Source organism: Corylus avellana, chromosome ca7, assembly GCF_901000735.1.
Source record: "Corylus avellana chromosome ca7, CavTom2PMs-1.0".
Taxonomy (NCBI): Eukaryota; Viridiplantae; Streptophyta; class Magnoliopsida; order Fagales; family Betulaceae; genus Corylus; species Corylus avellana.
In genome coordinates this window covers 24,077,672-24,105,544 of record NC_081547.1, presented here as the reverse complement: position 1 = coordinate 24,105,544, position 27,873 = coordinate 24,077,672, and the positions used below count along the sequence as shown (strand labels likewise).

Sequence of the window (27,873 nt, the reverse complement as noted above, 5' to 3'; positions counted from 1 at the left end):
TGATAGTCAAAATTGCGTCCCCGTGTTCTTCTTTTTTTTTTTTTTATTTTGACATGTTCACACAAGGAAAGGAAAAAGGGGGATTCGAACTAGTGACCTCCATACTATTAGGCGTGGTCCACAGCTGATTGAGTTACCTCTTAGAGATTGTGTTCTTCTAATTTAGAACATACGAATAATCAAAACTTAAACTTTTACCCTACACACTTAAAAAATATCTTAAATTTAAATTCGGAAAATTACCCTAAAAGTCCCTAAAATTTTGTACCCATAACAAACAAGGGGCTTGAGTTTCTAATTTTGACAATTAAAGGTCCGAATTTTGGCATTATGACAAATAAGTCTATACAGCTTTTAAAGGACTTGCCAACTTTCATATTTTCTATGTTATTATGCCACGTATGTAATTATACCAAAAAAATATATTAAAAAGAAAAGAAAAGAAAAAGAGAAGGTAGAGACCCTAAAGAGCGTGCTTGGTACAACTTCCACCACTCCATGATGCTCTTTGCTGAACCCAACCCCTTCTGCCAACTCCACCGTCTCCAACCTCTTCTCCTTTTCCAACTAGAGCTTACATGTGGATATTTATTAACTGCAACTAACCACTATCCATATATATGCGGATGCGTATATAGATAACTGTTTTAAGGTATATGAATGTAGGATCATACCCTTTATATATGAAAAATAGAATCTCGTGAGATCTATTATTTTGAGAAAAAGAAATGTTAAAGCATCTACTTTCATCATTCTCCCTTTTAAAAATAAAAAATAAAATCAACCATTAGATTTGTAAAACCCACTTAAGCGAAAGTGGATTCAATGGTTGATTTAAGGAAAAAAAAAAAAAAAATGTATGGAGAAGGATGATAATAGATGCTCGAACATTTCTCTGTGTCATCATCTCATAAGATGGTGACACATCACTTTGGAAACCAATTTTTAGGAAAATGTTTTTGGTAAATGTAACATTTCTATTTATATATATAAACAAATTCACTAACTACACTTTGGCCCCGTTTGCTAAACGATTTTGATTCGATACTATTCATCTAATTTTTTTTTTCATTTTTCTAATATTCTTACTTTTTACATCACATCAATCACTACAAAACATATATATATATATATATAATATCAATCAATTTTTGCTACAGTATCGAAGCAAAATCCTTAACAAACACAATTTGTATGTTTTTATTTTCTGGATGAACTCATTATAGTGTCTGTATTTTCTTTGTTATTTTTAAGCTGGAACCAATATATACATTTAATCTAAAACACTAAAGCTTAAATAGAAAAAAAAAAATAATAACACTAAAAAGGGGCTCAAAATATTTTCCAAATCGTTTAAAATATGCCCTAATGAGACCCAAAGAAGGCCTAAAAGACTAAAATAGTCAAATAGGCCTATTATTTGATATGCGGATAGCAATTAAATAACAACAATAAATGCGTGGATAGCTGCTGGTAAACGCATGATGTGTATGCAAATACAGATGTGATTACTTAATAGTGATAACCACATAATGGACCTTTAATTATCAAAATTAGAAATCATGCCCTTATTTGTCATGGGGGAAAAAATTCAAGAACATTTCGTACAATTTCCCTTCAAAAAGAAAGGTTGGACTATTAATTATACTTCCTAATCTCTAGTGCTTGTTACTATCTACAGCACTATTTTCAAAAGATTATATTGGTCAAATACTTGACAAACAAAGGTTCCATAAATCCAACCAAAACATTGCTTGGGATGCCTCACTCTCCTTGAGAACAGATCTAAATAAGAGTACATATTTTCAGATTCATCTCACGTTTGGTGGCATTGAAGTTACAATGAACTCCTGATGTACTTAGCTGGAAAGTCTCCCCAGATTACTGGCTGATGATGGCGCCAACACTTCCCTCAAGATGAAATGCATGGTGATCAACCACGTCTGACAGCACAGCTGCTCAAAACTCTCGAGGCTCAACAAACACAGCTGTTGTCCTCGGGGGCACAGTGAAGCACCCAGAGGATGGTTCATATGTTGAGCTCTTGACTACTTCATCAGTAGACATAAGCTGCACCAAGTTTCCAATATAGCATTGCCATTAATATATTGTAAGGAATGTTAAAAAGTTCTAAATGAATAGATAGGGTAAGGTGCATTTGGAAGAAAGTTAAAAGATGTGACCATGACATACCGCTCCGGGACTACCACGTCAGCATTATGAGACAAAAATATAGTTTTTAACATTATTCAATCTTCTTATGGCTTTGGCATGCTATTCTAGAAAACCTCGATGCTCAAAATTGTTTAGAAGTTCTAGGAAACAAAAATATAGCAATGAGTCTAAACTGGGTGTTTGAACAATTACAAATTTTTATGCTGTGGTGAAGAAAATATAGTGCTCTGGCATCAACTTTAGCTATTTTTTTTTTTTTTTGATAAGTAAAAGGAATTATATATAACTTTAGCCAGTTAATCCTTTTTTAATCTCCATAATAGCCTTTCTTATGCCTTCCTAAAGCAGGCATTACATGCCCCTTCCAGAAATTTGTTTGGAAGTCGGTGATTTAACATGGTATCAAAGCCAAAAGGTTCTGAGATCGAACCTTAACTCCGTCAATTCACCCCCCATTAAAATGAAATATTCCACATGTTGGATCTCACCTATTAAAAGGGAGTTTGAGCCCACACGTGAGGGAGAGTGTTAAACTAATGATTAAGTGATTAAATTTACTTCTTCCTATCAGCTTAAGCTTTTGGGACAACTGGTAATTTAACAGTTAGGATATTAAATGGAAAGCTATGTGGAAGCTACGTTGTCTCAACATTAGACGAGCACACCCTTGTACTTCCAAGTCTAGAAATATATGATTACCTGAACAGGATGCAATTTAAGAGTTCTTGCCCGCAGCACAGGGCAAGCAAATGACACCTCGGTCGGACATGTATTGACGACAACCACAATGTATGAGTAGCTGCAAAGAACAAAGGGCAACCGCGACTTCTTTGAGTTATATTATTCACACCAGAAAAGAAAACCACAATTTACTTATACTCACGTGGAATCCAGCTGGGATAACCCTGGGATACCTTCATAACCATCTTCAATGCTCATCACTATCACACCGGGGATCCATGATGGTCCAGTGTTGTGGAAATGTACCCTTTCCTGAAAAGATATGACATATTACAACTCTAGAACTAGGGAGTTTCATTGGTTCGTGGAAACATACCCTTGCCTGAAAAGATAGGACATATCACCTGGATAGCATTTGCGGTCCTCAAACGGAAAAGCGGTGAAGAATATCTAATACACAACAGGTTTGAAAAATTTTCCACAGCAGCAAGAATGTGACCTTGCTGAGCATTGAAGGAGGGATCCGTCAATCTTGGTTTAATTCTGCAAGAGGAAATACAGGCCCAAGATTATCACTATAAATATTAGAGCAGATGTTACAAAGGACAGAATAATACCAATAAACTCTCAGCAACAGTTCTATGCATCAGAATAATAACAAGATATCAAAAGGTGCTGAGTTGGAATCTCAATTTGGATGACTGCTGTGATCCAAACAGGTTCTAAGAAATGGTCATCATAAAAAGCTACTCTAACTGTGACCTAACTGAATTAAATATGTTCTTTCCTTTAGGACTGCATAGAAGTAAATACGGTATCAAACATGATCAGAGATAAAGTAAATGCTTACAGTGGCCAGTTCTTCTCATTTTTCTCTTTTGGAGGAAGCCCAACACCCCAATTGTTAGAATTATATGTAAAATCAAGCCTGAAAAGCATGAAAAAGCAAACATCAAATTTGACGTAACACTCAGACATTTTACTTTGGGCACAGATCCACAAGCAGTACCAAGACTACCAAGACAAAAGGGCGGTCCAATAACAACCACAGAAAAATCCCAAGTTGTTTCTCTTGTTGTATTTTCATGAAGAGAATCAGATATGCATTTTAGCTCAAAAGTAACAAAGGCTCTTTGATATCTTAGATAGCAATCACTGTAAGAAAGCAACTTGAGCACAAGAATACAGTGGACCTGTTGAACCAATCGCCAGAATTGTACGAATCACGATCGAGAGATTTTGAGCGAAGCATCTCATCACCAGAGTGGAAAAATGGTATTCCCTACGAAAAGATGATTAGCACTGGCAGTTAGTAAGTACATCAGAAATAATGAATTATTGCCCATGGCATTACTACTAAACATTATAACATATGAAGGCTCTGTGATTTGGTGGACCATTAGGGAAAGAACAGATAGGTCACTCAATGAAAAATGTGTCAAAAGTGGTTTTTGAATGCGCACGTTAAGAGCATTCATTCTACCTACTCTCTCCTTTCCCGCATCTCCTCCCCTAACCACACATAGCTTTGATCCTTCTAGCATGACTTGCTCTAAAAAATCCAGAACAAAAGTAATCCAGTACAATCTCCTCATGAATAGGTTGAATTCAACTTTGTGTTCCACACTCACCTAACCTACATCTAAAACCCATTATCATTTTTTTTTAAAAAAAGTGTCATATAATGTTATTTAGTGTCAATAATATTGTAAAAAAAAAGAAAGAAAGTGATGATAGGTTTGGCTAATCCCTTTGGGATGACTACGAACAAATTGGTAAACTCAAGGGTGATCCATTATAGTTGTTAGTCTAATTGTAAACAGATCATGCTCAAGGAAGATAGCTCCCGGACCTACCCATATAATGGGTTGCCCCTTTATTCACCGCACAACATAAGAACATGTTCCACTCTTCAACGCATAAACTATAACAATGACTAAGAGTAGAGCAGAATTTACAAAAAATGGTTTACAATCTATTATTGTCTAAAAAAAGTACATTTTTCCCAATAATCAATTTATGCCCCCAGTGAAATTCGCTTATAAAATCAATTTATGCCCCCAGTTCATCGGCCATGTCATAATCTATTTATGCTCTAAATGTTCTTATTTACCAATCAATAAGGATTTTTGTCTACAAAATTAAAGGGATAAAGTTCATCCATCACTTCATAAGTCTCAACAAGCTGTGAACTACATCTATTTTAAATGCTATGGTCATGCAGTTGTATCAAACAAATAAGAAAATAAGGAGAAACTACATTTACCCCTCCCTAACTACCATCCTTTTTGCAATGACAAAATGAAGGGTATTTTGGGTTTTTTTTTTAATTTTTTAATTTTTATTATTATTTTTTTTTAAATCTTACATAGGGTACTTTTGTCATTTTTGATTGCAGAAAGGACATTGCAATCCAAATAATAGATTGGGGGTGTGGGGCATTGTGAAAAGGATGGTAGTTATAGGGGGTTAAATTTTAGTTAACCCCGAAAATAAATTATAAGATCATCACTATTCAACTTTTAGGAATGGTTGAAACCTGTGACAGTGCTATTACACTTGTTGCCAAATGATTTATCCTGCATCTCTCGTCTATAGAAATTTCTATCGGAGTCTACAAGTAAAGGACAAAGATCAGAACAATCCATAGTCAAAATAATGCAAAACATTGTAAGAAGTGTTGAGCATACCTTCAAACCCACAATGTCAAATAGGGTCTCATTGTCATGAGCAGAAACATAATTAACCTTCAAAATAGAAAAATAGTTAAAAGTGTCAATCAACCAAGTGGTGTAGGCCAGCAGTAACAATGATATCTGGCAATCTATTACAGAAATACCCCTTATGTAATCAATAAATTGACCGCTTTGCAGTGATTTTCTATCAAAATCTTAAAGTATCTGAGACCTCGGCTTAATATTTCTGACACAACAAAAGAACTAACAAAATATTCCAGAAAGCAAGAACCCATGATAGATCAACATTCTTTGAGAAAGAACGATGGCAGGTTTTTCATGAAATACAACACCAACAAAGAAATACGAGTGACACTTCACAAGTATGTCACTCACATCATACATATAATTACAATCATAAGCACATCCAAACTGGCAATGATTGGTATAAAATTAAAAGAAACAAAATATGTATACAAATAAGATACTTACTGTTTCTGTGGGACACAAGGCATATGCAACAGATGCCCCATCATAAGTTAATATTTCTGATCCTTTTACCTGAGCAGAATAGCAGATCATCAGCGTTAAATGTTATGGTCATGCTAAGTTATAGCATCGTTGTGCAGCAATAAATCCTCTTAAAACATTTAGTTTATACTATAAAGTTACTATGCTAAGGCAGTAAATTATTACTGACCATAATTAGTTAGGCTTGACAAATTTGAGTTTGTATCTGTGCGCGTTTATGTGTATGTCTGTGCACATGGATATACTAAAGAAGAACAGGCAAATTGCAAGCAGAAATTTGTTTTGCTTTTCTCGCATTATTACAAAGGTTGTCAAAGCTCATGTTTTGTATATTAAATCATCATTTATCCCAAAGCTTAAGCTTATACGAAATGATGGGCTTTAATCATTTAAATTAATTTTCTAATACTCTCTATGTATGGGTTCAAACTCCTCCTCAACAAGAGTTACACTTTGAACTCATTACCTCTGTTTTGATACTATGTTAAACCACCATTTATCACAAAAGCATTAACTGATAGGAAATGGTGGACTTAATCATTTAAATTAATTTTCTAATTCTGCAAACTTGTACATTTCATGCATTTGGTTCTCAGCCATTCAAAACATTGTGAATTTGTGATTGCATTCACAAATATGCCATATGTCTTTGTATATATAAACATTAAAGCCCAAACAAGAAAAGGATTGGCATAATATTTAGTTGCAAGTTAAAAGAATTATTCTACGAGTTATAAGCAGATAGACACATCTCTATATCAAAAAATATTGAAATACAGATTCCAGATAGACATAGAGAAACAATATCTTTCAAATTCATGTGTTAAGTAAATAAAAGCTGCATTAAGGCATTGTTTCTTTTAATATAAAATGTTTTAAGTATTTTCAGGTGTTTGGCCACGTTTGGAAAACTTGATCAACTGAAAAACATTTTCGGTCAAATTTAAAACACAGCATTATTTTCCATGAAATGATTTACATTTGTTTTAAGGCGTAAAACATTTTCCATCCACAACTCCTCTCTTCAAACACCCCCTTTGGGCGAACAGCCACACTGTCGGTACATCCTAGAGACCACCCCATCTCCCGCCAGCACCAATCCCAGCCAAATCCACCCCACCAAATATTTGAATGTTAATAATTTCACATTTTTCAGTGCAAACCAAATAGAGGAAAATATGAGTAACAGCCAAACATTGGAAAATCAGTAATTTTTCCGAAAAAATGTTTTAGTTTACATCAAAAAATGTTTTACATCAAAACAAATGGATCCTAAACCAAGAATTTAGATAAAAAGTACACTTCCAAATAATAGACGACAGAACACAGCTGCATCAAACTATCATATACCTCTTTTCCATCACAATTAGTTAGCACAAAATCCCTCAAATTTGCAGCCATGCCTACCTGAATAAAGATAAAATACTCTAGTTAAAATTAAATCCAAGAAAAAGAAAAACATTTTTTAGGAAGACTTGACTGACACTTTCAGAGTAAGAATTGTGCACCCGTTGCTCATATTTTCATGATTGATATCACATAAACTAAGCAAAATATAAATGCCATGATGCTAGACCGGCATTTGAGCTTCAAAAACCATCTACTCAAACACTATTATATTCAAGAATGCATCAAATAATTAACCTGGATTTGATCCTTTGCCACAGCAAGCATGCGTTCTGCAACAGCTTCTGTACCATGATCATGTTTATTAGGCTGCAGAAAAACCAACGAGTAGTATAATAAACATATATATTTCTCAGAAATTGCATAAGAAAAAACTTTTCTCTTGCAACAGTCAACCTCTAGCAACAGACGTCACAACACCTTCAATAACCATAACATGGAATCATTAGTCAATGGCCAAAGAAAATGCAGGCAAGCCATGAAGTTGGAAGAAGATAATAATAGATGCAGAAAGAGGGATATATTAGAATATATCCTGCGTACTTAGGGGCACCTTACGCTTTTAATAAAACATGATTACTACTTATAAAAAAAAATGTTCCTCACATGAAATCAACCAAACATTTAAAAAGCCTACTGCAGAATAAACATATTCCTTCAGCTCATTCAATAAATTCTCTCGATCATCACTGGTAGTGCATATTTTCATGTTAATGAGAAGGTATAAATCATTTGAAAATTTAATTCAGAAGGCTACCACAATCTAAAATGTAGCAAATTTTTCTCCAAAAGAAGAAATACTGCAAGACAGTACAACCATTAAAGAAATCAAATACAACACCTTTGCATAAAAGACATTATTGACTACCTGCAACAACAGACCAGTCACAAATCCTTGCTGAAGAGGATGGCCAAACGGAGATCCACCAAGCATTGCATCCCGAATTCGATCATTAAAGCTGAATTAAATTCCAAATAACTCATGAAAATTGAATGCCTAATGCATAATGAATAAAAAATTTGAGACTGAATTGATGACAAGATGATCTGCTTCCTAGATTAAAAAAGGACACAAGTTTAGGCATTGGTGACATAATACTAACCAACAATCAAAAAGTATATAGTTTCTACACCATTCATATATGAGTAGACACCATTGCACCCAGGCTTGAGGTTTCAAGCAAAATACACTTATATTTTTCACTCTTTTTTAGCGAGGAGAGATATTGCCAATAATTACGAATCAATCTGAAAGAGCAAATGTTGATAATTTTCAGCAAGCCAACCATGTAAAGTTGATTATAACAATAGACCTATTTTATAGCTAAATCACGAGTCAGATTTGTTTTGACACAGTAAGGAAAGAATATATGATACGAAAAAACAAATATTACCTCCCAATTCCAGTTCCACAAAGATTAAACTGCGATGCATTTACCCCACGTCCATTTTTGGCAACTTCACCAAAGTCCCATCCTTCACCATATCTGAGAAAAGCAACAGGGTATGTACTACATAATATAAATCTCATCATAAAGTATTAAAGGGGAAAAAATGGTTCACAAGGAACTCCCAGTGCAGTAATCATCAAACCATAAAGAAGGAAAATAACTTTTGTTACTGGAAACTTACATATAGATACTCGAACCATCAACCCCATCCCTTTCCTTTGTTAGACTGTGGAGTGCATCCTTTGCTTTCACCTAAACATAGATCAACAAATTATCTTATAGTTGCATTGCTCTTGTACATTTGCTCATTGCACCATGCTAAATTGGTTGAGACATCCCAAATCATGTTAACTATGATCTTTTTTATCATTTACATAGGAATGGATACATATTGTAACACGGAAACACATTATACAATTTTAACTACCAAGTAATTGGCATAGCCAACTTATATCCGTCCATAGATTAGTTGGTGCAGTTGCATTATCTCCAACCAAGCGATTTCGTGAAGCCCTCAAGTATGACAACTAGAACATATGTGTTAGTAATTAAATTCACAGGATCTTTTATAGTTCTCACATGTCACCACAGAGAATTGAACCTAGATATCTTTTGTAATTTTATGAATAATCACAAAACAAAAAGTCAAAAAGACAATCACGTACCATCGTACTTTTCATTATATGACCCATGAGGTCAAACCGGAACCCATCAACCTGAAGAAAAAAAAGTCATATAACTAATTATCAACAATTTATAGATTCCATGGTTCAAATCTTAAAGCATACTGCAAAAAATGAGTTAAAGTTATGAATCTGCTTTAAGCCAACAATACACCAATTTAACATAGAAAGCAAAAGCTTTCTAATTATATTTAAGTATCAGAGACAAAGTTGAGGTACTTAAGACACTATAACGCCATTCACAATCACCTTATGATGGATTGCCCAGTGAAGAAGATCATCAAGAATCAGACGTTCAACCATAACATGCTCACTGGCAGTGTTATTCACACATGTACTATTCTCAATAAAGCCATCGGTGTTCCTTCTCAGATAGTAACCTGGAACAATCTAGAGAGAAACATTATGTTAAACTTTGAGGAAAAATAAGATACATTAGACAAGATATTACTAACATATACAACGGAATTTTATAATCATAACTTATACAACTATCCAGAAACTACAGGTTGATATGAGACATTAATCATGGATAATCACCTTATCAAGGACAGAATTCTCATCAAAGGGCCCGCTTCCATGCAAGTGATTGTAAACAACATCCAATACAATGCGAAGGCCGATACGGTTAAGTGCCTATAATGAATATAATTTATTTTAAGAAACAAAGCCATGAAGCATCACTTAAGTTAACTACAGACATTACTGAAACCCAAATATGTATTCTGCACATCACAACATAAAACAAACACAAGATCCATGCTACTCAGTGGAAGAAAACACAAAATCCATACTTGAATCATCTTTCTAAACTCAATTATACGGCATGGACCGTTTGGGTTACTTGCATAACTTCCTTTGGGCACCCCCCAAAGAACAGGATTGTACCTATGGAAGACAAAGAGCAAACATGACATAAACACAAAGAACTGTAAATAAACCTGATAATGTTTTCCAAATCAGTCTCAGGAGCTTACCCCCAGTTATACCCATCATCATTTTGGATTGCGGTAATTAGAGCTTGTTGCTCAACTGAATCAGATGGTAATTTTTCCAGCATCTTGGTGTCTGCAAAAGCCTAATAGTATATTGATGAACAATGCCGCCAGGTAACAATCAAGATAATTTGAGGGCAAACAATAAATTTAGTTTGAGTTTTGAAAGAGAAAAAGAGTGGAGTTTCAAGTCAATCAATTTGCCATGAAATAACGGCCAATTAACTCTTTAGATGGTGCCAAAGAATTGACTAGGCCAAAACTGAACCATTATAACAATTAAAGTTGTGACAATTAACAATTTAAAACAGCATCAGCAAGTGAAAGTATCCATTTGTTCTCATAGTGCACTTTGCTTTATTAAGGGAGAAAGGGGAAAAGTTTAAGAATCAGAGGTTGAACAAAGAAACAATCTTACCCACACACTTCCAGTTCTCCTTCTCATCATCAACACCAGCAAATTGGAAGGTTGGCAATAGATGGATATGAGTGATACCAGAATTTGATAATTTCTTCAGATGGAGCACACCTAATGAATCCTTCAAGAAATATATCTTACAATTAGATAATACATAGTCAGTTGTCTTACATCTATTTAAAAGCCACTTGCAATTAAGTGAGTACGCTTATGTATAATTCCAATCCTCTCAAACTTATTTTTTATCTTCAGCTTTTTAGGCTCTAATCAATGTCTTTGGTAAAGAAGATCCTGAAAACCATGTTGGAAAAGACCACATCCCTTGTGCCAGAAGCATAAACGTTTTTCCAGTGTCGGCAATTAAACTGCTATTATCATTGCAAGCCAACCACCTGAAATATTGTTTCAGGCACAACAATTGTGGAACTTTTCAATACCTTTTTGCTACATCAACTATGAAGACCAATCAGGGGAAAAAAAGAAGCTTATCCAGGAAAACAGAAACAAAGGCAATCTAACAATATCAGATCTGAAAGTACATGTTTAAGTGCAAGGACAACATTTGTTTTGATAAAGTAATGCAAGGACAACACTTGTTATGCCATAGAAAAGTGGAAAGATCCTTTTTTCTTTAATAAGTAAAAGGTGATTAAATTAAAGATCTTTTTATTTTTTAAAGAATAACTTTGTCAATAAGTGGAACTGAAAGAACATAAACACCTGCAAAGTGAAAGCCAGATAACCACCACGAAGTTCAGGATGCACAGTATGGTCATTGGCACTGCAATAGCCACACAGAATATCAGCAGAACAAAAACCTACAGAACTTATAAAAAACCAAACAAATGATAAAAACAAGAAAACAGTGACAAGACCTATTAATTCAAACGTGTCTCTAGCAGGTAAGCCTGAATTAGAATTCTCAGATGTTATTTGGATATGGTAGCATGAAAGATATCTCTTATAGAGTTGTCATATCAAAAGAAAAGCAAGGGCAAACATAAAGAACAGATAATTATGTTGCAATGAGAAAACAAAATAAATGATAGAACAAGCAGGCTTCGTAAGGGAGTTTGAAAGTAATAAAACTTGGAGACCAGACTTCTGCTTACTCAAAAACTTCACAGACTATTTAAATACTAACAAGGAAATCTATAATATGTTGATCTCTTATCTTTTTCAAGAAGTTGCTTTTGACTAAGAAAAAAGTGAAGATAAGCCACGAGAAAGTTACAGGCACAATAAGAATTGAGTTTGTACCTGAAGTCCCTTATATGCAATTCATATATACTTATGTCAGAGAAAGAAAGTATATTGGGTTTCTCATTTGCCAAATTGTCCCATCCTTCAGGTTTTACTGTATCAGCATCAAGGTTGACCAAAAATGTCCGCCTGCCATCTGATGAGAGCCTGCTTTAACAAATAAGAACATCATGGGAACCACACACTTGTATGTATGCTTACATACATATGTAAATATGTATTGGTAGATTGTAATCCAGTGTAACTTTAGAATGTAGAGACACCTTAGCAATATTAGTAATTGTTGGCTAATTGACACAACCAGCATACCCTCTAGCATATGGATCATTTGCATAGCATTTCTCAATTCGCAAGGTGCTAGGATGGTACACAGATACTTCATAGACATAATAACAGCCTTCCCATCTTTTTGGTCCTTTAGTACTCCAAGCACCATTAACCTCCTCGAGCTGGACAATTTCCAGGGGATCCCCGCCTGACGGATCCCTATAAATGCAAGCATGTACCGCCTGTCTTGACAAATTAATATTAACAGAAACAGTGACCGAATTTGAGAATAAAAATGGTTAAACTAAAGAATAATTAGAATATATATACTTGAGCAGTAGGAGCCCAGAGGTTAAGTGACACAGATTCTTCTAAGTAAACTGCACCAAGTGGACCATTATACGAGAATAATTCATCAAGGACACCAGGTAACTGCAAACCAGTAGCATTCGTGCATTTCCCATCAGCTGTAAGAGAAAGATACAAAGGATATATACATAAATAGACACTAGTAAAGTTACTTATCAAAAAAAAAATAGACACTAGTACAGTACAAGTGATTGCAATAGAAGTGTTATGTTGATTCAAGTCTATTACAAATTTACTGATTAACATACATACATATATAACTCTATGCGTGCATGTGGGTGTGTGTATATAAGCATGTGTGTGTGTGTGTCACCAACTTCATTTCATGCTCATGATACTACATAGAACCCAATAGGTAATGCCATTTCAAACAAAATGAATGAAGAAAAATAAAGAGCAGCTGGTACTGTTTTTTTATAAGAAAAAAAAAAATTACTTTACTTAAACATGTCATAAGTTATATCTACAGTTAAAACACACCATAAGTCACTTTTTATTATGTTATATAGAAGACAAGTAAATTTGTTAAATAGATTGATCCTTGAAATGAGATCCTATATCTAAATATATGCTTTAAGAGGCATACTAAGGATTTTATATCACTTACTGAATTTACATATAGACCATTATTCATGAATGAGCAAGTAAGAAACAAACACAACAGAATGCTTACAATTGAGAGTAGCAACTGCTAACTGGCATTTGAGGAGAGGTTTGGCATCCAAAGCAGGAGGCACTTTGAAAGCTTTGTAATCTCTGATATGAGGAAACTTTTTGATCACCTAAAAAAATAACGATGAGAGGAACAAGTCTGTTATTAGTAGTCCTTCAGCTCCATTACATGAACCACCAATACAATGCCACTTGTAATCAAACAACAAAGAGATCGTCAATAACTATTGGAGCATATTTCTACTAATGACTAATGTGTTACATTTGCTGGAAGCCCACAACTGTCCTCTTCAAGATTAATTTTGACATCCTCGCCTGTTAGCATGAAAATCTAGTCAAATTTCAATTGTATTCACTTACAAAAAAAAAAAAAAATCACAAATTCAAGTCACCATGATGTGAAGGAAGTAGCTAGTAGAGTTTCTACCTTGAACTCCATCATCTGTAAAAGATAAAGAAGCAGTTTTACTAGCGAATAAGTGGCAGGAACCATCTCCAACATCCACATTCCAGGCAATTGTGGATTTACTGACCCAGTATGCTCTCGAGTATAACAAACTATCCCGCAGCTGATCGACAATTAAAGCAAATCATAGGCTGATATATTAGCATAAAATCAACTCAAGACAAAGACTTAATGAAAAAAATAAAAAAATAGACACCTATATGAAACAATACCGTGAATATTCCACATCAAGGAGACCAAACCTCCATCTGTATAGATAATGCTAACCGAAAAATTACAAGGAAAATCAAACCACTTATTTCTTCATCTATTTAAAACCTACGTTTTCCCAGTTCCTAGCATAATCGAACCCAATCATCAAAAATCTACAGAAACTCAAATGTGACCCAAATCGTGTCAACTTATATGCAGGCTCACGGATATTTTGGTGATAAATGGGCATTAATAAAATGGCATAATGGATTTCTCTATAAACATTATCATTAATAGAACAAATTGTTGAACTATTGCAAAGGTTGCATGTACACCATTTTGTTAAATACTAAAAATCTCAAACATGTCATCTTGTCCTTCTTTCTGTTCAAAAAATGCATTGCTTTCTCACTCCAATTATACTATTCACAATGATTAAAGAAAACTTCCCCCAGCAGAAGAAGAACCCAAGGCACTGTTTGGCGATCATTTAAGGAAGAAAATATTTTTTGGCTGCCAAGAGCTAAAATTTGATGCAGTTGGTGCTTCGAAAGCAAGTAGAGAGCTTTGCGCAACACTGCTCGAAATCGAAAGTGACCCAAATCTTGAAGTCAGAGAACAAACCTGGGAAGTAGTAGAAGTGGACTCCTCGACGGACATGGCGGAGGAAGAGGAAGAGATAAGGGGTCGTGTGCGCAATGGTCTGGGATGGCGGGAAGGAAGGGGAACGACACGGCGTCGTAGCGGAGGAGAAGATGGACACGTGGCGGGGCGAGGAGGAAGGAAGTGACCGTTGGACGTTGAAGTCGGAGTTGGTGATGATAGAAGAGACGCAGTCAGTAGTGGTCCAGATGATGCCAAAGAAAGAAACATTTTTCTTGGGCTTTCTGCAGAGACAGAGAACTATTTCACTCTCTGCCTTTTGATATCACTTGCTCAGACGATATGATTTCTCGAAGAGAATTATAAGTATACTTCCGAATCTTCCGATCGCTTACTTTGCACGTGAAAATCCGTTTTTGAATTAATAATAACTTGTAGAAAAGAAAAATTAAATTATTATTATATCATTCTAATTATATAACAGTTTATTAAACAGTAATTTTCATGTAAATTTAATAAGTATGAGAATTTATACAACTTTCATTATGAAGTTATGTTGCTATTTAGTTATATGACAATTGTATAAAAATCTACTAAATATTAGTTAATAGATTTTTAAACTGATTTTCATATTTTTGCTCTCTGGATTCTTCAACTAATAGTGTACGTACAACCCTGTGATTAATTAGCATCCTCTGGGATATTTAGCAAATAATCCAGTGGGCCAATCCAAAATGTAGTCAAAGATAATCTTGATCATGCTTTTACTTGTTCTAGATTGTGTCTCCAACACTTGCCAATTGCCATATTTAACAGCCTAAATATGGAGATTGGGCCTTCCTTTGTGCTTCTTTGAGTCCCACACTGTTCCTTCTAGGCTTCCTTTGATAGCTGGAGAAATATAAAGGCCTAATGTGGAAATTGGGCTCAACTAATATCCTACACAAAACCTTGTGATTCAATAGCTTTTTGATATCAGGACTACACTGTCAAAATACCTTTCAAACATTAGAAAAAATTACACTTTATTCCCCAAACTAATTAACACCGTATTTAGACTCACACCCATAATCTATGATTCACTACAACTCATTTTTCGGAACTACTATTTTATTCTGAGTAGCACCCTAGGTCATATTTAGCCATTAATTTGAAACGGGAATTGTCATACATGAGATGCACATCAGCACATGATGCAAACGCATTTTTTTAAGGCCAAATTTGACTCAAGGTAATACGAAAAACCGAGTTGCAGTGAATTATAATTTATAAGTGCAAATAGAGTGCTAGTTTCGAAGGCAAAGCGTAATTAATCGAACAACGTTCTTTGTCATTTGATGCATAGGCCTTCATTTAGGTAGTCGGGAGAGTCCAATTATAATTATTCTATTTAGACGTAATCATAGTAGCACATGTTCACTTAGAGCTATACAGAAGATGCCTAGATGATAGAAACTATAAGTATTTTTTCAAATCTGACTGAGTTATAACTTGACCCAACCCCATTAAAATATCAGTGAAACCCAATACAATTAATTCTAATAGAATCGAGAATTCTCATTTTGAGAGTCAAGCTCTCACCCTATTATATGTTGAAGCCCGGTGGTTATAAGTAGTCTTATCAGCAAAACCACAAAGATAGCTAGGCTAGCTTGGGCAGAAGTCCAAGACAATGTTCCCGCGAAAGGGTGTGGAGTGGGGCCATATTGGTAAACCTCTATGCTCACGAGCATGTGCGTTGCATGAAAATGGCTAAACCACCGCAACATCCTTTCCATTTGACTTGTTGCATTAATGGTCAACATCAATCAAAGACCACAACCCTCAGCATCATGTGAAACGATCTTCATTCGTCCATAAGATCAAGCGGCTGCCTTTCTTTGCTGGGTGATCAAGTTTTTGATGTGGAGGTATGAATCCAGTTCAACTCATTAGTTATGATTCTGAAATCTAATTGGATCAAGTTTTAGTGGCAGACACTAAACGTGAATGGCAGGTAATGCTTCATGGAAAGGAAAATCCCCGGGAAGATTTATGATTGATTTTCTTCTTGGTCATACTTTCCATCATTATTCTGCTTTATTATAACATAAAAGAAAAAGCAAAGATGAAATCACATGAGCACAACCATCGCTCTCTTTTATTATATTATACTATCTTCTAAAAGTTGCCAATATCACCCCCCCAATATATTTGCAGAGGCGTATACAATTACTGTAGTTACATACCAAGGAATAAAAAAAACAAGAAGAACAAGAACAAGAACAAGTTAGGATTTTCATTTCTAAGACATAATTGTGTACAAAATCTGAACCATCCATTTCAAAGAATGGTAGGTGTTGGTCAAATGGAGAGCAATCTTTCCCAACTTGGTCTTCTTTAGCAGACTATTATACGACCCCAGGTAAATAGAATGACGTGGTAGTGAAAATCAACCGTTGGATTAGTAAGGGCTTGTAAAAAATATCAAGGGTTGATTTTTACTACCATGTCGTTCTAGTTGTATGACAGTTATATAGCAGTGCTCTACTAAATAGTGTTTTTAGGGAGAAAAAACAGAGCTATTACAGAGCATTAGACTGGTTACTAAAACAACCCTTTAAGCTAAGGCGTGGTGTAGGGGAAGAAATGGCCACCGGTGGAATCTCAACGGAGTTAAGTTGGGGAGGTGGGTGCTGCCATTGAGGAAGTGGTCCAGCCAGGAGGAGGGTTTGCAGGAGTGGTCCAGCTTCCACCACTGCCTGCAGAAGCTTCCCTTTTTCCGGCAGCGGCTTCTCGGCAAGTAATTTCAAGGCGGCTTCTGGCAATGGTTGTGAAATTGGGTCTGTTCCCGGAGACGCAATGATGTGTTCATGGCAGTCAGAGCAGGCAAAATGCTCAGTGCCTTTTGATTCATCTTCATTGTTTGATGCAGCTTCTTGCTGTAGTTGCTGCTGCTGCTGCTGCTGTTGCTGCTTTTGCTGTAGTTGTTCTTGTAGTTGCTGCTGCTTTTGCTGCAGTTGTTTTCCAAGCATGAGTTTCTCCAACATTAGCCTCTGGCATCTTGTCTGTGCTTCATCTCTCTCTTTGATGGTCCTGCTCAAAAGGTCTTTGAGACGGATCATTTCATATTCTCTTCTTGTAATCTCCTCCTTAGCAGCAACAAGTGTTGTCTCTAGCTCGAAGGTCGTGTACAAGAGAGAATGTCTTATCTCTTCCATCCCCTGCCAATTTCACTACTCTTATTAATTACTCCCAAAACACAGCAGAATCACAAAACAGAGAGAAAAGGAAGGACTTAAAGAATGTGTTACCTCTTCATTGTAGCAGACATCCCAGCTAATAGGACTGCATTGATCCTCCATTTCTTGCAGTGGTCTGAACCCAAGCAGAGGTGGAAGGCTTGGGGGGGTTTATGTCTGGTTTCTTTACTTTTTATAGAATTGAAGCACTTTGTTGCTGTTTACTTTCCTTTTAACCCCACCATTTTTTCTTTCCTTTTTTTTTTTTTTTTTTTTTTGTTGAGGTTGGAAAAAAACAAAAAAGGCTGAAAGTGTAGAATTTCTGAGTGCATAAATCTTTATGCATTTTGGGTTGTGTGAACAAGACCAAACTGGTGAGGGGAGGAATGTGTGAATCTGCAGTAAAAGTGAAGATAGTTCCTTTTCATATTGCACCTTTTTGGTACAAACACCTGCTGATGGTATATATGTGCTCTTGCACGTGTGAATGTAAAAAAGTAAAATTCGAAGGTGTTGGCGTTTTGCTGAACTGATCAGGGCTTGATTTGTCTCCTTAAGCATATCAAAAGTTAATGAAAAAAACATCCAAGCTTAACATGTATTTTGTTCCAATGTCCTGTGCAGCTAATTCATATATTTTGTTTAGGTCAAATCTCTGTGTTATTTATTTTTCTGCATATTGTGATTTGGTATTGTTATTTGTGGTTATTGATTTGATAGTTGATTGATTGATTGCCAATTGGGGTCTAAATCAGATCTTCACTTTTGAACTTTCAAAAATCTATCAAAAAATAAATGGTACTTTATTTTGTCGCACCATTAAAACACGTCTTGTTGCGAAGGAATTTACTCAAGAATACATATATATATATATATATATATATATATTAAGGATCTTAATTAGCAAAAGCACCAACACAATAGACTATATATATATATATATATATATATGGCGCAACATGTTTTGGTCCAAGTTTAGCACGTTGGCAGAGTTTGTCCATCGACAACAAAGGTCAAATCAAGGGTTCAAACGTTGGTGCTGGGACAGGAGAGGGCAAAAATGGAATTATAAACATGTTAAAACCAATGCTAATATAAGATTAGTGTTGGAAACATATCCTCGATTGGTCAAACTAAAGGAGAAAGTCCAATTTGATGAATGATTAAAGCCATCTTATCCAAATACCCTTCTTCTTTTTTCTTTTCTTTTGAGAGCGTATGCTGAGTGTTTCTTTTTGACCCCTAAAAAGAAAAATGTGATAGACAAGATAGCTGTAATGTAAAAGTATAAGTACGTAGCATGTTTTTGTCGTACATAAGGAGATCGTAGCCTTCATGCCTTTTTTTTCTTTAACTAAGTGAAGAAAATTAACGCTTAAAAGCTTTCCGGTTCGTTTGTTAATCCTTTTTACTATTATTTTTCTGTTTTTTTAGCAAAAGTATTAACAAAACATTCAATATTATTTTCACGTTTACGTCACATCACAATCAAAAAGTAGTAGCAAACGAGCCCTACATCGTTATTCATTCCTTCGCAAAGTGGGACATAGTATAAGGAGCCACAAGGTTTTATTTTGAATCATTTATATAATCAGGCCAAGAATCATGTTTTCTGGGCAATATATGGACCAGAGCACCCATAAAGATAAAGTAATCCGACTGTAACTTTAAGAATATTCAAAAGGAAAGGAAAATTGTTTACAAATAATTGGACTTTGCTTCATTTTTACTTACAAAACAGATGATAAATGAAACATGCAAGATATGCCCATCACAATCGAGAGAGTGTCTGCCTGCTGCATGCACGCACCGCACCGCACCGCACCTTTCTCTTTCATATTGGAATCATATTTTACGAGTCAGAAAAGGAAGCAGAACCGAAAAATCTTGAGCAAAAAATGGCAAAAAGGAGATAATGGTAGGGTCGTGAGGGAGCCCTTTTGGAAGACAGAGGAATCCATTTAGAGGGAAAAAGGAAAAACGGCGGCCAAATTGACCCATTCAAATCGGAAAACTTGTCCAGCTAGCCATGCGTTTGCGCGTGGGTCCATCCAACTCAGAGAAATCCCTGCGCCTCATCATCCATCATCATCCATCTTTATGTGGCGCCTCTCCCATTTTATATATATATATATATATATATATATATATATATATTAGAAATAGTAAGTGTTTTTCTAGAGTTATTCTAACTTTAATGAATAGATTAAAAATCAATAATGATAATCTCAAATTGAACGGTGATTTTAAAAGTCACGTCATAGTTGAGAGAACATCAGGAGAACACTAGAAGAACACCTAGCATTTCCCTATATATATAGCTCCTACTATCAGGTCCATCCTAATAATACCTATTTTGCGGCCTCCAATTACCTCGTGACACATCATCAATTTAAGAAAAAGGCAAAAAATAAAAGTGAGAATAACCATACCAAATCAAATCACCAAAAAAAAAAAAAACCCTAGCCGGCCAAACTCATGTTGTGGGTCCAACTAGACCCAGGACGTGGGTGAGACCCATGCCAGACCCAGGCCGACCTACGCCGTGGGTCTCGCCAAACCCACATTGTGGGTCTGGCAGTGACCCATGTTCCAGCCATGAGTCACCCTCTCCGGCCACTTTTCTGCCAAACTCAGTTTCAAAATCAATTTTTAATGCCTCAAAACTTGTTTTTAAATTTTAAACTAAAACCTAAAGGAAGAATGTTAACCCTTTAGGGATTCTATCACCCTAAAGGGTTCCGCCAGAAAGGGTTGCCGCCTGCCGTGACCCAGCCGTAAATGTTACTGCTGCGGCTACTGTGGATGTGGTGGGTGAATGGTGGGAGAGAAAGAGAAGAGGAAATAAAATTTTATGTGAAGATGAACGAGAGAAGAAGAGAAAGTGTGAGAGAAAGAAAAAATTCAATGTTTTTGTTCCTATTTTATTAGGTGTAACTAGCTGATGTGTACACATTTTATTGGATGCTGCAAAACATTATTTTTGCAGATGGACCTGATAGAAGGTTTATATATATAGAAGGTTTATTTTCTTCGACGTGGCCTTAAATCAATGTCATGGGATGAGATATAGCAATGCTAGAAATTATAATTTTATCCCACAATGCTGTGACAATCTTAATCAACTCTTGGTTGGAACTATCACATTAATATTATATAATAATATGTTAGATAAAAAAGACCATAACTATTTTATATGTAATTACTTCAAAAGTTGCATGTGATTATCCACGCTGTAGACCCACATGGATAACCATCACCATTTTCATCTATTAGCCCATAACCATAAGATTATCTTTTAGAACATAGTATTTCACACGAGAAGTCATACATATAATACTATTAAAAACTTTGATATTACATCTCTTAACTGTTATTAATTTATAATAACATATTTTCTTTTCTTTCTTTGTTCGTACTTCGTGCACAAACGCGGTTTGGAGCTTTAAGATGGAGTGACACATGGTGTTAAATCGATCTTTTCAGCTTCTTTTCCTTTGCATGTGAGGGTGGGGGAAGATAGTTGCCGGACCCACAGGTTAAGGAGGAGGGAAGAGTATTGATTGGATAATGGCAAGAAAAAAAGAAAGTAAAATATGTATATATAATATATATATTATGAAGGGTTCAAAGCTTTATTGACTTAATGGATTAAATTGTCAATGATCATAACGGCCCAATTTGAAAATGGCATGCAACTGGAAAATTCTTTTTTTATTTCTTAATTTTACGCCCAATTTTTCATTTTGGGAATTTGTATTCATTTGTCATTTTAATAGTTTGCAAACCACATTTTATTTTATTTTATTTTTTTTTTTTTGTTTTGTTTTGTTAAGGGGTTAATAGTTATTTGATTGATCCTTGTGGTTTACCACTTTTTCAAAAAGTTCCTTGATTTTAATGTGATAAATTTGGTCAACATTTCTTTTTATATTTATCAAAAGAGAAAACCTTTTATTAGGACTATCCTGATAACACATTTTTTATAGCCTTCAATCAATAACCGATACATAAGCAAAAACATTAAAAAATGTACAAAAATAAGTTTGACCAAAATACACTAGATTTTAGGGTCATAAAATCTTTGAAGGGTTAACCTTCTATCTCTACTTTTTAGTTTTGAATTCAAAAATGAGTTTTTAGACATTAAAAACAGGTTTTGAAGCATTAAAAATGGGTTTTTGGATATTAGAAACGGGTTTCGAGGCGGGTGGCCGGCGAAGTTTGAAGCGTTCACCGCCAACAAAACCCATGCGTGAGTCTAGCCTAGGTCTTGTCGACTACAAGTTTTTTTTTTCTCTGATTTGGTGTGATTGTTTTTACTTTTATTTTTTGTATTTTTCTTAAATTGATAATGTGTCGTATAATAATTAAAAGTTACAAAAGGAGTGTTACTTAATAGTAGGAGCTTTCTTATCAAAATTGTCATTTCGTCCCCCCACCACCTAAAAAACTAACGGAATTTTTGCCACGTTTACCAAAAAACCAAGTAAAATCTGTAGAATATTGCCACGCATACATTCTTGCCATATCAACGTCCCCTCAAAATCTTTTTTTTTTTTTTTTTTTTTAACAAAAGGTAGTAGTGAGGAAAAATCCCCTCTATAGGGTGGTGATGAGTCTCCAAGGAACTCCACCACCCAACCCATGGAAGAGATTTCTCCCATCACCAATTTAATGGGTCTTGACTTTTTAAACGTGACATAAATTCCGTTATTGTTTTAAATAGTTGATGGAAGGTCCATTTTAATAAACATGAAAAACATGCCAACAAAATTTATCACTTTTAAAAATTGGAGGAGCTTTTTGATAAAATAGTAAACCACAGGGACTAAATAGATATTTATCCCCTTTTTTTATCAAATGATTTCAGGAATCACAAAATGGGACTCGATTAGCATTAGCATTTATCAAGCATGCTTATGTATGATGAAATCTATTAGTAAACTAGTTTAAATGTAACGCATAAGCAAATTTGTTAACTTGTGAACATTTCTGTATATACCATTTGTGTCATGGAGAGACCATTACATGCATCGCACACATCCATCCATTGAGCTAATAAACATTATCACATCACTCAATGAACTTAACCAATATGTGTAACCGGTATGTGCGGCATTGCTCATTACACTAAACCCAATTCCAAAAGAAATTCCAGCACTTTGTTGCACTATTTTATTTTCTTTTTTAATTTGGATTGTGCCCTTTGCAACTCCATCTTCTGACATTGAAACTCCCAGTTGCTCCTCTTAGAAGAACCAACCATCCATTAGCCACAATTTTAGAGTTATCAACCACTAGATTCACAAGCCATCTCTTGCTACTTTAAGGAACAGCTAGTTCATTGAATTAGAGAAAACACAAGTCAATATAATTAAAAATAAAAAAATAAAAAAACAAGAATAACACTGAGCAGATCAACATGCAAATCTTTATGTTTAGTCTGTTTCAGATACAATTCAATGAACTAAACTGAGTCAATTTTGGTGCATGCTTAGTTATCTTCTGAAGATGATTATACAAGAAAATAAAAAATTTACAGTGAGTTAGGGGGCATGTATCCAGAGAAAGAAAGTTTTTAAAACACAAGGTGCAAGAAACAATAATATCACAAGGCAGCACAAAATATGGCAGGAAGCACTCAACAAAATGGAGGACAAATTTGGAAAAGAATTAACTCACTCCACTCGACGCATCTTGAAATTGATTGGAATTTCCTTGTAGGACTGAATCTTCTCAGCTGCTCGACGTAAAGGCCTTCCAACAGATGATCTTCGAATTTCTTGAGCTTCTACACTAAGAGCAGTATTTCCCTCATCTTCTCTTTTTATTGACAATGCTGGCGCCATTTGACCAGTTTCATGCACCAAATCATCAATTTGAGGAGAGATGGGAAATTTGGCATCATGTACCACAAAGAAGTCTTCACATTGCTCTGGCTCTTCAGATTTTAACCTTGCAGATTGCCTTTCAAACAACCAGTAAGAAACAGAAATTGGTCAATTACATCTAAGGATAGTTTATTCTCAAGATTATTTGTAAGCATCCATAGGATACATTAACCTACGAAGAACAATGAAACATGCATAGACAAACCTCTTATTGCCAATACTCTCTATAGCATGGACTGGTTTAAGAGTGGTAGGGCCGAAAGCCTTATCTATCTCAAACAAATCTTCAATTGGTCCTGGTTCTTCGGATTTAAACCTTGCAGATTGCCTTCTTGAATGTTGTCTGTTGGAACATCAAAGTACATGCAAGGATCCTTTAGTTCTCTTGATCATTTATAAAAATCCATATGAAATATTGACTAAAATCTCATACCAAGCAATTAAACAAGGACAGACAAACCTCTTCTTGTCAACATGTTCTTTAGTATGGACTAATTTAACAATGGTAGAGCCTGAAGCTTTATCTATCTCTAACAAGTCTTCAGTTGGTTCTGATTCTTCAGGTTTAAATCTTGCAGATTGTCTTCTCAAACAACGTCTATAGGAACATCAAATACATGTAAGGATCCTTCAATTCTCTGGAACATTTGTAAAAATCCATACCAAACTTTGACTACAATCTCACACAGAGCAACATGCATAAACTAACCTCTTATTTTCAACATTCTCTTTGGCATGAACTGGTTCAGCAGTGGTGGGGCCCAAAGCTGAATGGAAATCATAAAAGAAAATAAGCTGATATGGTAAACAGATTTAAATTTTCAAATGAAATGCCTAGGATGCCAATTACATTGATTTTCGGATTGCCGTCTCCTATTGGTATTACAAGGTTTATAGTCCCCCTTATCCACTTGAGTGGATTCCTCTGCCTCATTGCACTCAAACAAATCTTCAATTGGTTCTGGTTCTTTGGATTTAAATCTTGCAGATTGCCTTCTTGAACAACGTCTGTTGGAACATCAAAGTACATGTAAGGATCCTTTAGTTCTCTAGATCATTTATAAAATCCATAGGAAATATTGACTAAAATCTCATACCAAGTAATTAAACAAGGACAGACAAACCTCTTCTTGTCAACATGTTCTTTAGTATGGACTAATTTAACAATGGTAGAGCCTGAAGCTTTATCTATCTCTAACAAGTCTTCAGTTGGTTCTGATTCTTCAGGTTTAAATCTTGCAGATTGTCTTCTCAAACAACGTCTATAGGAACATCAAATACATGTAAGGATCCTTCAATTCTCTGGAACATTTGTAAAAATCCATACCAAACTTTGACTACAATCTCACACAGAGCAACATGCATAAACAAACCTCTTATTTTCAACATTCTCTTTGGCATGAACTGGCTCAGCAGTGGTGGGGCCCAAAGCTGCATGCAAATCATAAATGAAAATAAGCTGATATGGTAAACAGATTTAAATCTTCAAATGAAATGCCAAGTATGCTAATTACATTGATTTTTTGATTGCCGTCTCTTGTTGGTATGACAAGGTTTATAGTCCACCTTATCTGCTTGAGAGGATTCCCCTGCCTCACTGCACTTGGATGTACCTACCTTAAAGCAGTGAAGAAAAGAAATAAATAAAATATGAGACACAGCAGGATTAGTTTTTAACTTTGTTAAGAATTACTAGGTAATTTGCATAGGCACCTCATTTCCTGTATTTTTACATCTTAACCTTTTTGCTTTGACCTTGAAAACAAGAAAACTATATGTAAACATTGCATTCTACTCATATGACATTAAATGCAACTGATTAACATTGAAACTGGTTAAACTGACCTCCAAGTCCAGTTTTCTTGTGTTAAGTAAGCCATTTTTGCATCCAAGCTCATGGTGAAGTGCTTTTAGCTGAAATGGAACAAAAACACGGCTGTTAATTCACATATTATATACATACAGAATGAATGCATCAAGCGTATCACTTTCTTGCAACACCATTTAACTTACCCTATCTTTACCTAAATTAAGTTCCTACAACATTAAAAGAAAGGTCAGTTCAACCAAGGCATCAATACTCGAATCAGAAGTCTCTAAAAAATTCACCACATGTTTTAATAATAATGGAAAACTGATTATTAATAGAATTGGTACCGCCAACATCTGGCTGTTTGCTTGGGCAAGTTGCGAATTCTGTTGCTGCATTTTCTGCAAATTGATTCTCAGCTTCTGTAATTCAATTCCGCTCAATTCAATAATTTTACTGTCAACCAACGCTAAGGAAAGTAGAAAGGCCAGAGCCATGTCACAAAAACCAATGCAATAAAATACATATATTGATAAACAAATTGATCATGCAGGATACTTTCTTTCTGCAAGAATCTTCATCAATGTCATGTTTTCCTGAAAACCAGATTCAGAAGTACACTAGTAAGTTAAACTGACCACATAGATATGAAGAAGACAAATTAGGAAACCGCTATAAATATACCTTCTGTAGCTTTTCAACATACTCCTTAGTTGAAAGCGAAATGGGCAGCTGCTTTGCTTCTTGGTTTACCATTTTAGGCCTCTGCTGCAAGTTGCTTATGTCAGCGAGCCTCCTTCGCTGTGCACTTCCAATTTTGGATCCCTTTACCACTCCTTTTGTCTTATCATCTGCCACCCACTTATTCTTATTAATTGAAAAATCCAAGCACACACAGAAACCTAAGCCCTTAATTGGGCCAAGAAAATCGAGGAAAAAAGACCCATCAACAATACAGTGAACCTCATGAACAGTCAATGACTCATCTAAATTGAACCAAATAGCTGTAGTACGTGGAACTACGAACAAGTCCATTTTGATTTTGTGTTTCTTCCCGCATTTTCTCAGCAACCAAACAGACCTCAACTCCATACCAAATTTCCATGTCATTTCTATGGCATCCTAACGCTAGCAACGTCTATGGGTGCCGAATGCTTCATCAAATAAAGCAAGCCCTAACCCCAGAAACCCAACCGGCAGCACATTTCCCAGTCATACTTGAACAGACTCTAACCCTAGGAACCTAAAAGCTAATCGAAAAATGAAGATCAAACACAATAAGCAAAAACCTATATCATGTAATTCTCTACTGAGAACACCACAATGTTTGGGTTTGGAAACATCAAGAAAGAAAAGAAAGAATTAGGGTAACAATGTCTTCGTTACCTCCAGCAACGCAATTTTCTGAACCGAGGACGAAAGCACCGTCCATGGTGGAGTCCAAGCTAGAAACCCTAATTCTCTCTCTCTCTCTCTCTGCGAGGGAAATCAAAATTGAATCTGAGGAGGGAAAAAGAGGGAAATAGAAAATGAAGGGTAAAAGGGTAAATGAGATTGAAGGTATGGAGAACCCCAACGGCTTTCCGAGGCGTGTCCGAGCCTGTTTAAAACCTTAAAACGGATAGCGTTACGGGCCGTCAGTGGAATTTGTGCAAGGGACAATTGTGTCAGTTGAATCTGATGTCCGAATTCCGATAGACGGACGCGTGGCAGAGATAGAGGTCGGTGTATGGGGTTTAGCTGCGTCTATCCGTGGCGGGTAAGAGTATTTAGAGGAAGTAATTGGGCGGAGTGGGCTATGTAAACGGTGGGACGGAATCTTCTACTTCCCTGCCTATTGGGCTTCATCATTGATAGAGCCCAAGAGGTAAGGTTTGAATGCTCTCCATTGGAGGCATTACAAATTTTTTGAAAAAAAATGTTATTGCATTTGAAAACTAGCTGAGATATAAAGTGATAAAAAAAAATTGCTAGAATTTTAGTGTCGGTCAGGATTTAACAAAATTAGTCAAAATATTCATGCCTCAATATTTGAAGAAAAAAAATAATATTTGAAAATTTTGACCAGATTTAACGGAAAATCATAAAAGAGAGGTGAAA

General features: G+C 35.4%; 3 protein-coding genes across 3 annotated transcripts in view; all 3 read right to left on the bottom strand.

Moving 5' to 3' along the window:
• Positions 1-1,516: 1,516 nt before the first annotated feature.
• LOC132187447 (pullulanase 1, chloroplastic) lies at positions 1,517-15,189 on the bottom strand. The gene is made up of 28 exons (XM_059601761.1): positions 14,870-15,189; positions 14,015-14,156; positions 13,850-13,902; positions 13,589-13,697; positions 12,877-13,013; positions 12,589-12,788; positions 12,277-12,426; positions 11,737-11,797; positions 11,017-11,137; positions 10,581-10,671; positions 10,398-10,491; positions 10,144-10,239; positions 9,853-9,993; positions 9,586-9,636; positions 9,102-9,172; positions 8,864-8,956; positions 8,338-8,428; positions 7,707-7,778; positions 7,413-7,469; positions 6,024-6,092; positions 5,547-5,603; positions 5,396-5,470; positions 4,050-4,138; positions 3,707-3,784; positions 3,261-3,399; positions 3,059-3,168; positions 2,875-2,974; positions 1,517-2,070 (listed from the first exon to the last, which is right to left on the bottom strand). Exons 1-28 carry the CDS (start codon positions 15,116-15,118, stop codon positions 1,960-1,962), a joined length of 2,907 nt encoding a protein of 968 aa, XP_059457744.1. The 5' UTR covers positions 15,119-15,189; the 3' UTR covers positions 1,517-1,959.
• A 1,938-nt stretch (positions 15,190-17,127) lies between these two features.
• LOC132188503 (uncharacterized) lies at positions 17,128-18,215 on the bottom strand. The gene is made up of 2 exons (XM_059602979.1): positions 18,142-18,215; positions 17,128-18,051 (listed from the first exon to the last, which is right to left on the bottom strand). The coding sequence occupies exons 1-2, from the start codon at positions 18,190-18,192 to the stop codon at positions 17,413-17,415; spliced, it is 690 nt and encodes a 229-aa protein (XP_059458962.1). The 5' UTR covers positions 18,193-18,215; the 3' UTR covers positions 17,128-17,412.
• Positions 18,216-23,053: 4,838 nt separating this feature from the next.
• LOC132188032 (SHUGOSHIN 1) overlaps positions 23,054-27,873 on the bottom strand; it is an 11,668-nt gene continuing 6,848 nt past the window's right edge. The window contains exons 12-27 of the mRNA XM_059602447.1: positions 27,160-27,373; positions 26,458-26,624; positions 26,332-26,369; positions 26,121-26,229; positions 25,977-26,000; positions 25,809-25,877; positions 25,677-25,718; positions 25,478-25,580; positions 25,337-25,394; positions 25,088-25,225; positions 24,814-24,971; positions 24,673-24,730; positions 24,424-24,561; positions 24,169-24,306; positions 23,755-24,039; positions 23,054-23,408 (exon numbers count right to left, since the gene is read on the bottom strand). Coding sequence (XP_059458430.1) covers positions 23,393-23,408; positions 23,755-24,039; positions 24,169-24,306; positions 24,424-24,561; positions 24,673-24,730; positions 24,814-24,971; positions 25,088-25,225; positions 25,337-25,394; positions 25,478-25,580; positions 25,677-25,718; positions 25,809-25,877; positions 25,977-26,000; positions 26,121-26,229; positions 26,332-26,369; positions 26,458-26,624; positions 27,160-27,373 — 1,755 coding nt within the window. The 3' untranslated portion in view covers positions 23,054-23,392. The remainder of the gene's footprint in view (positions 23,409-23,754; positions 24,040-24,168; positions 24,307-24,423; positions 24,562-24,672; positions 24,731-24,813; positions 24,972-25,087; positions 25,226-25,336; positions 25,395-25,477; positions 25,581-25,676; positions 25,719-25,808; positions 25,878-25,976; positions 26,001-26,120; positions 26,230-26,331; positions 26,370-26,457; positions 26,625-27,159; positions 27,374-27,873) is intronic.

Coding starts and splice junctions, on each gene's coding strand:
- LOC132187447 (XM_059601761.1), bottom strand. CDS start 15,118: ATGTTTCTTTCTTTGGCATCATCTGGACCACTACTGACTGCGTCTCTT. Junction 5,604..6,023: donor CCTTGTGTCCCACAGAAACA/GTAAGTATCTTA, acceptor TCTATTTTGAAG/GTTAATTATGTTTCTGCTCA. Junction 4,139..5,395: donor GTGTAATAGCACTGTCACAG/GTTTCAACCATT, acceptor ATCTTTTCGTAG/GGAATACCATTTTTCCACTC.
- LOC132188503 (XM_059602979.1), bottom strand. CDS start 18,192: ATGGAGGATCAATGCAGTCCTATTAGCTGGGATGTCTGCTACAATGAA. Junction 18,052..18,141: donor ATGTCTGCTACAATGAAGAG/GTAACACATTCT, acceptor TGAAATTGGCAG/GGGATGGAAGAGATAAGACA.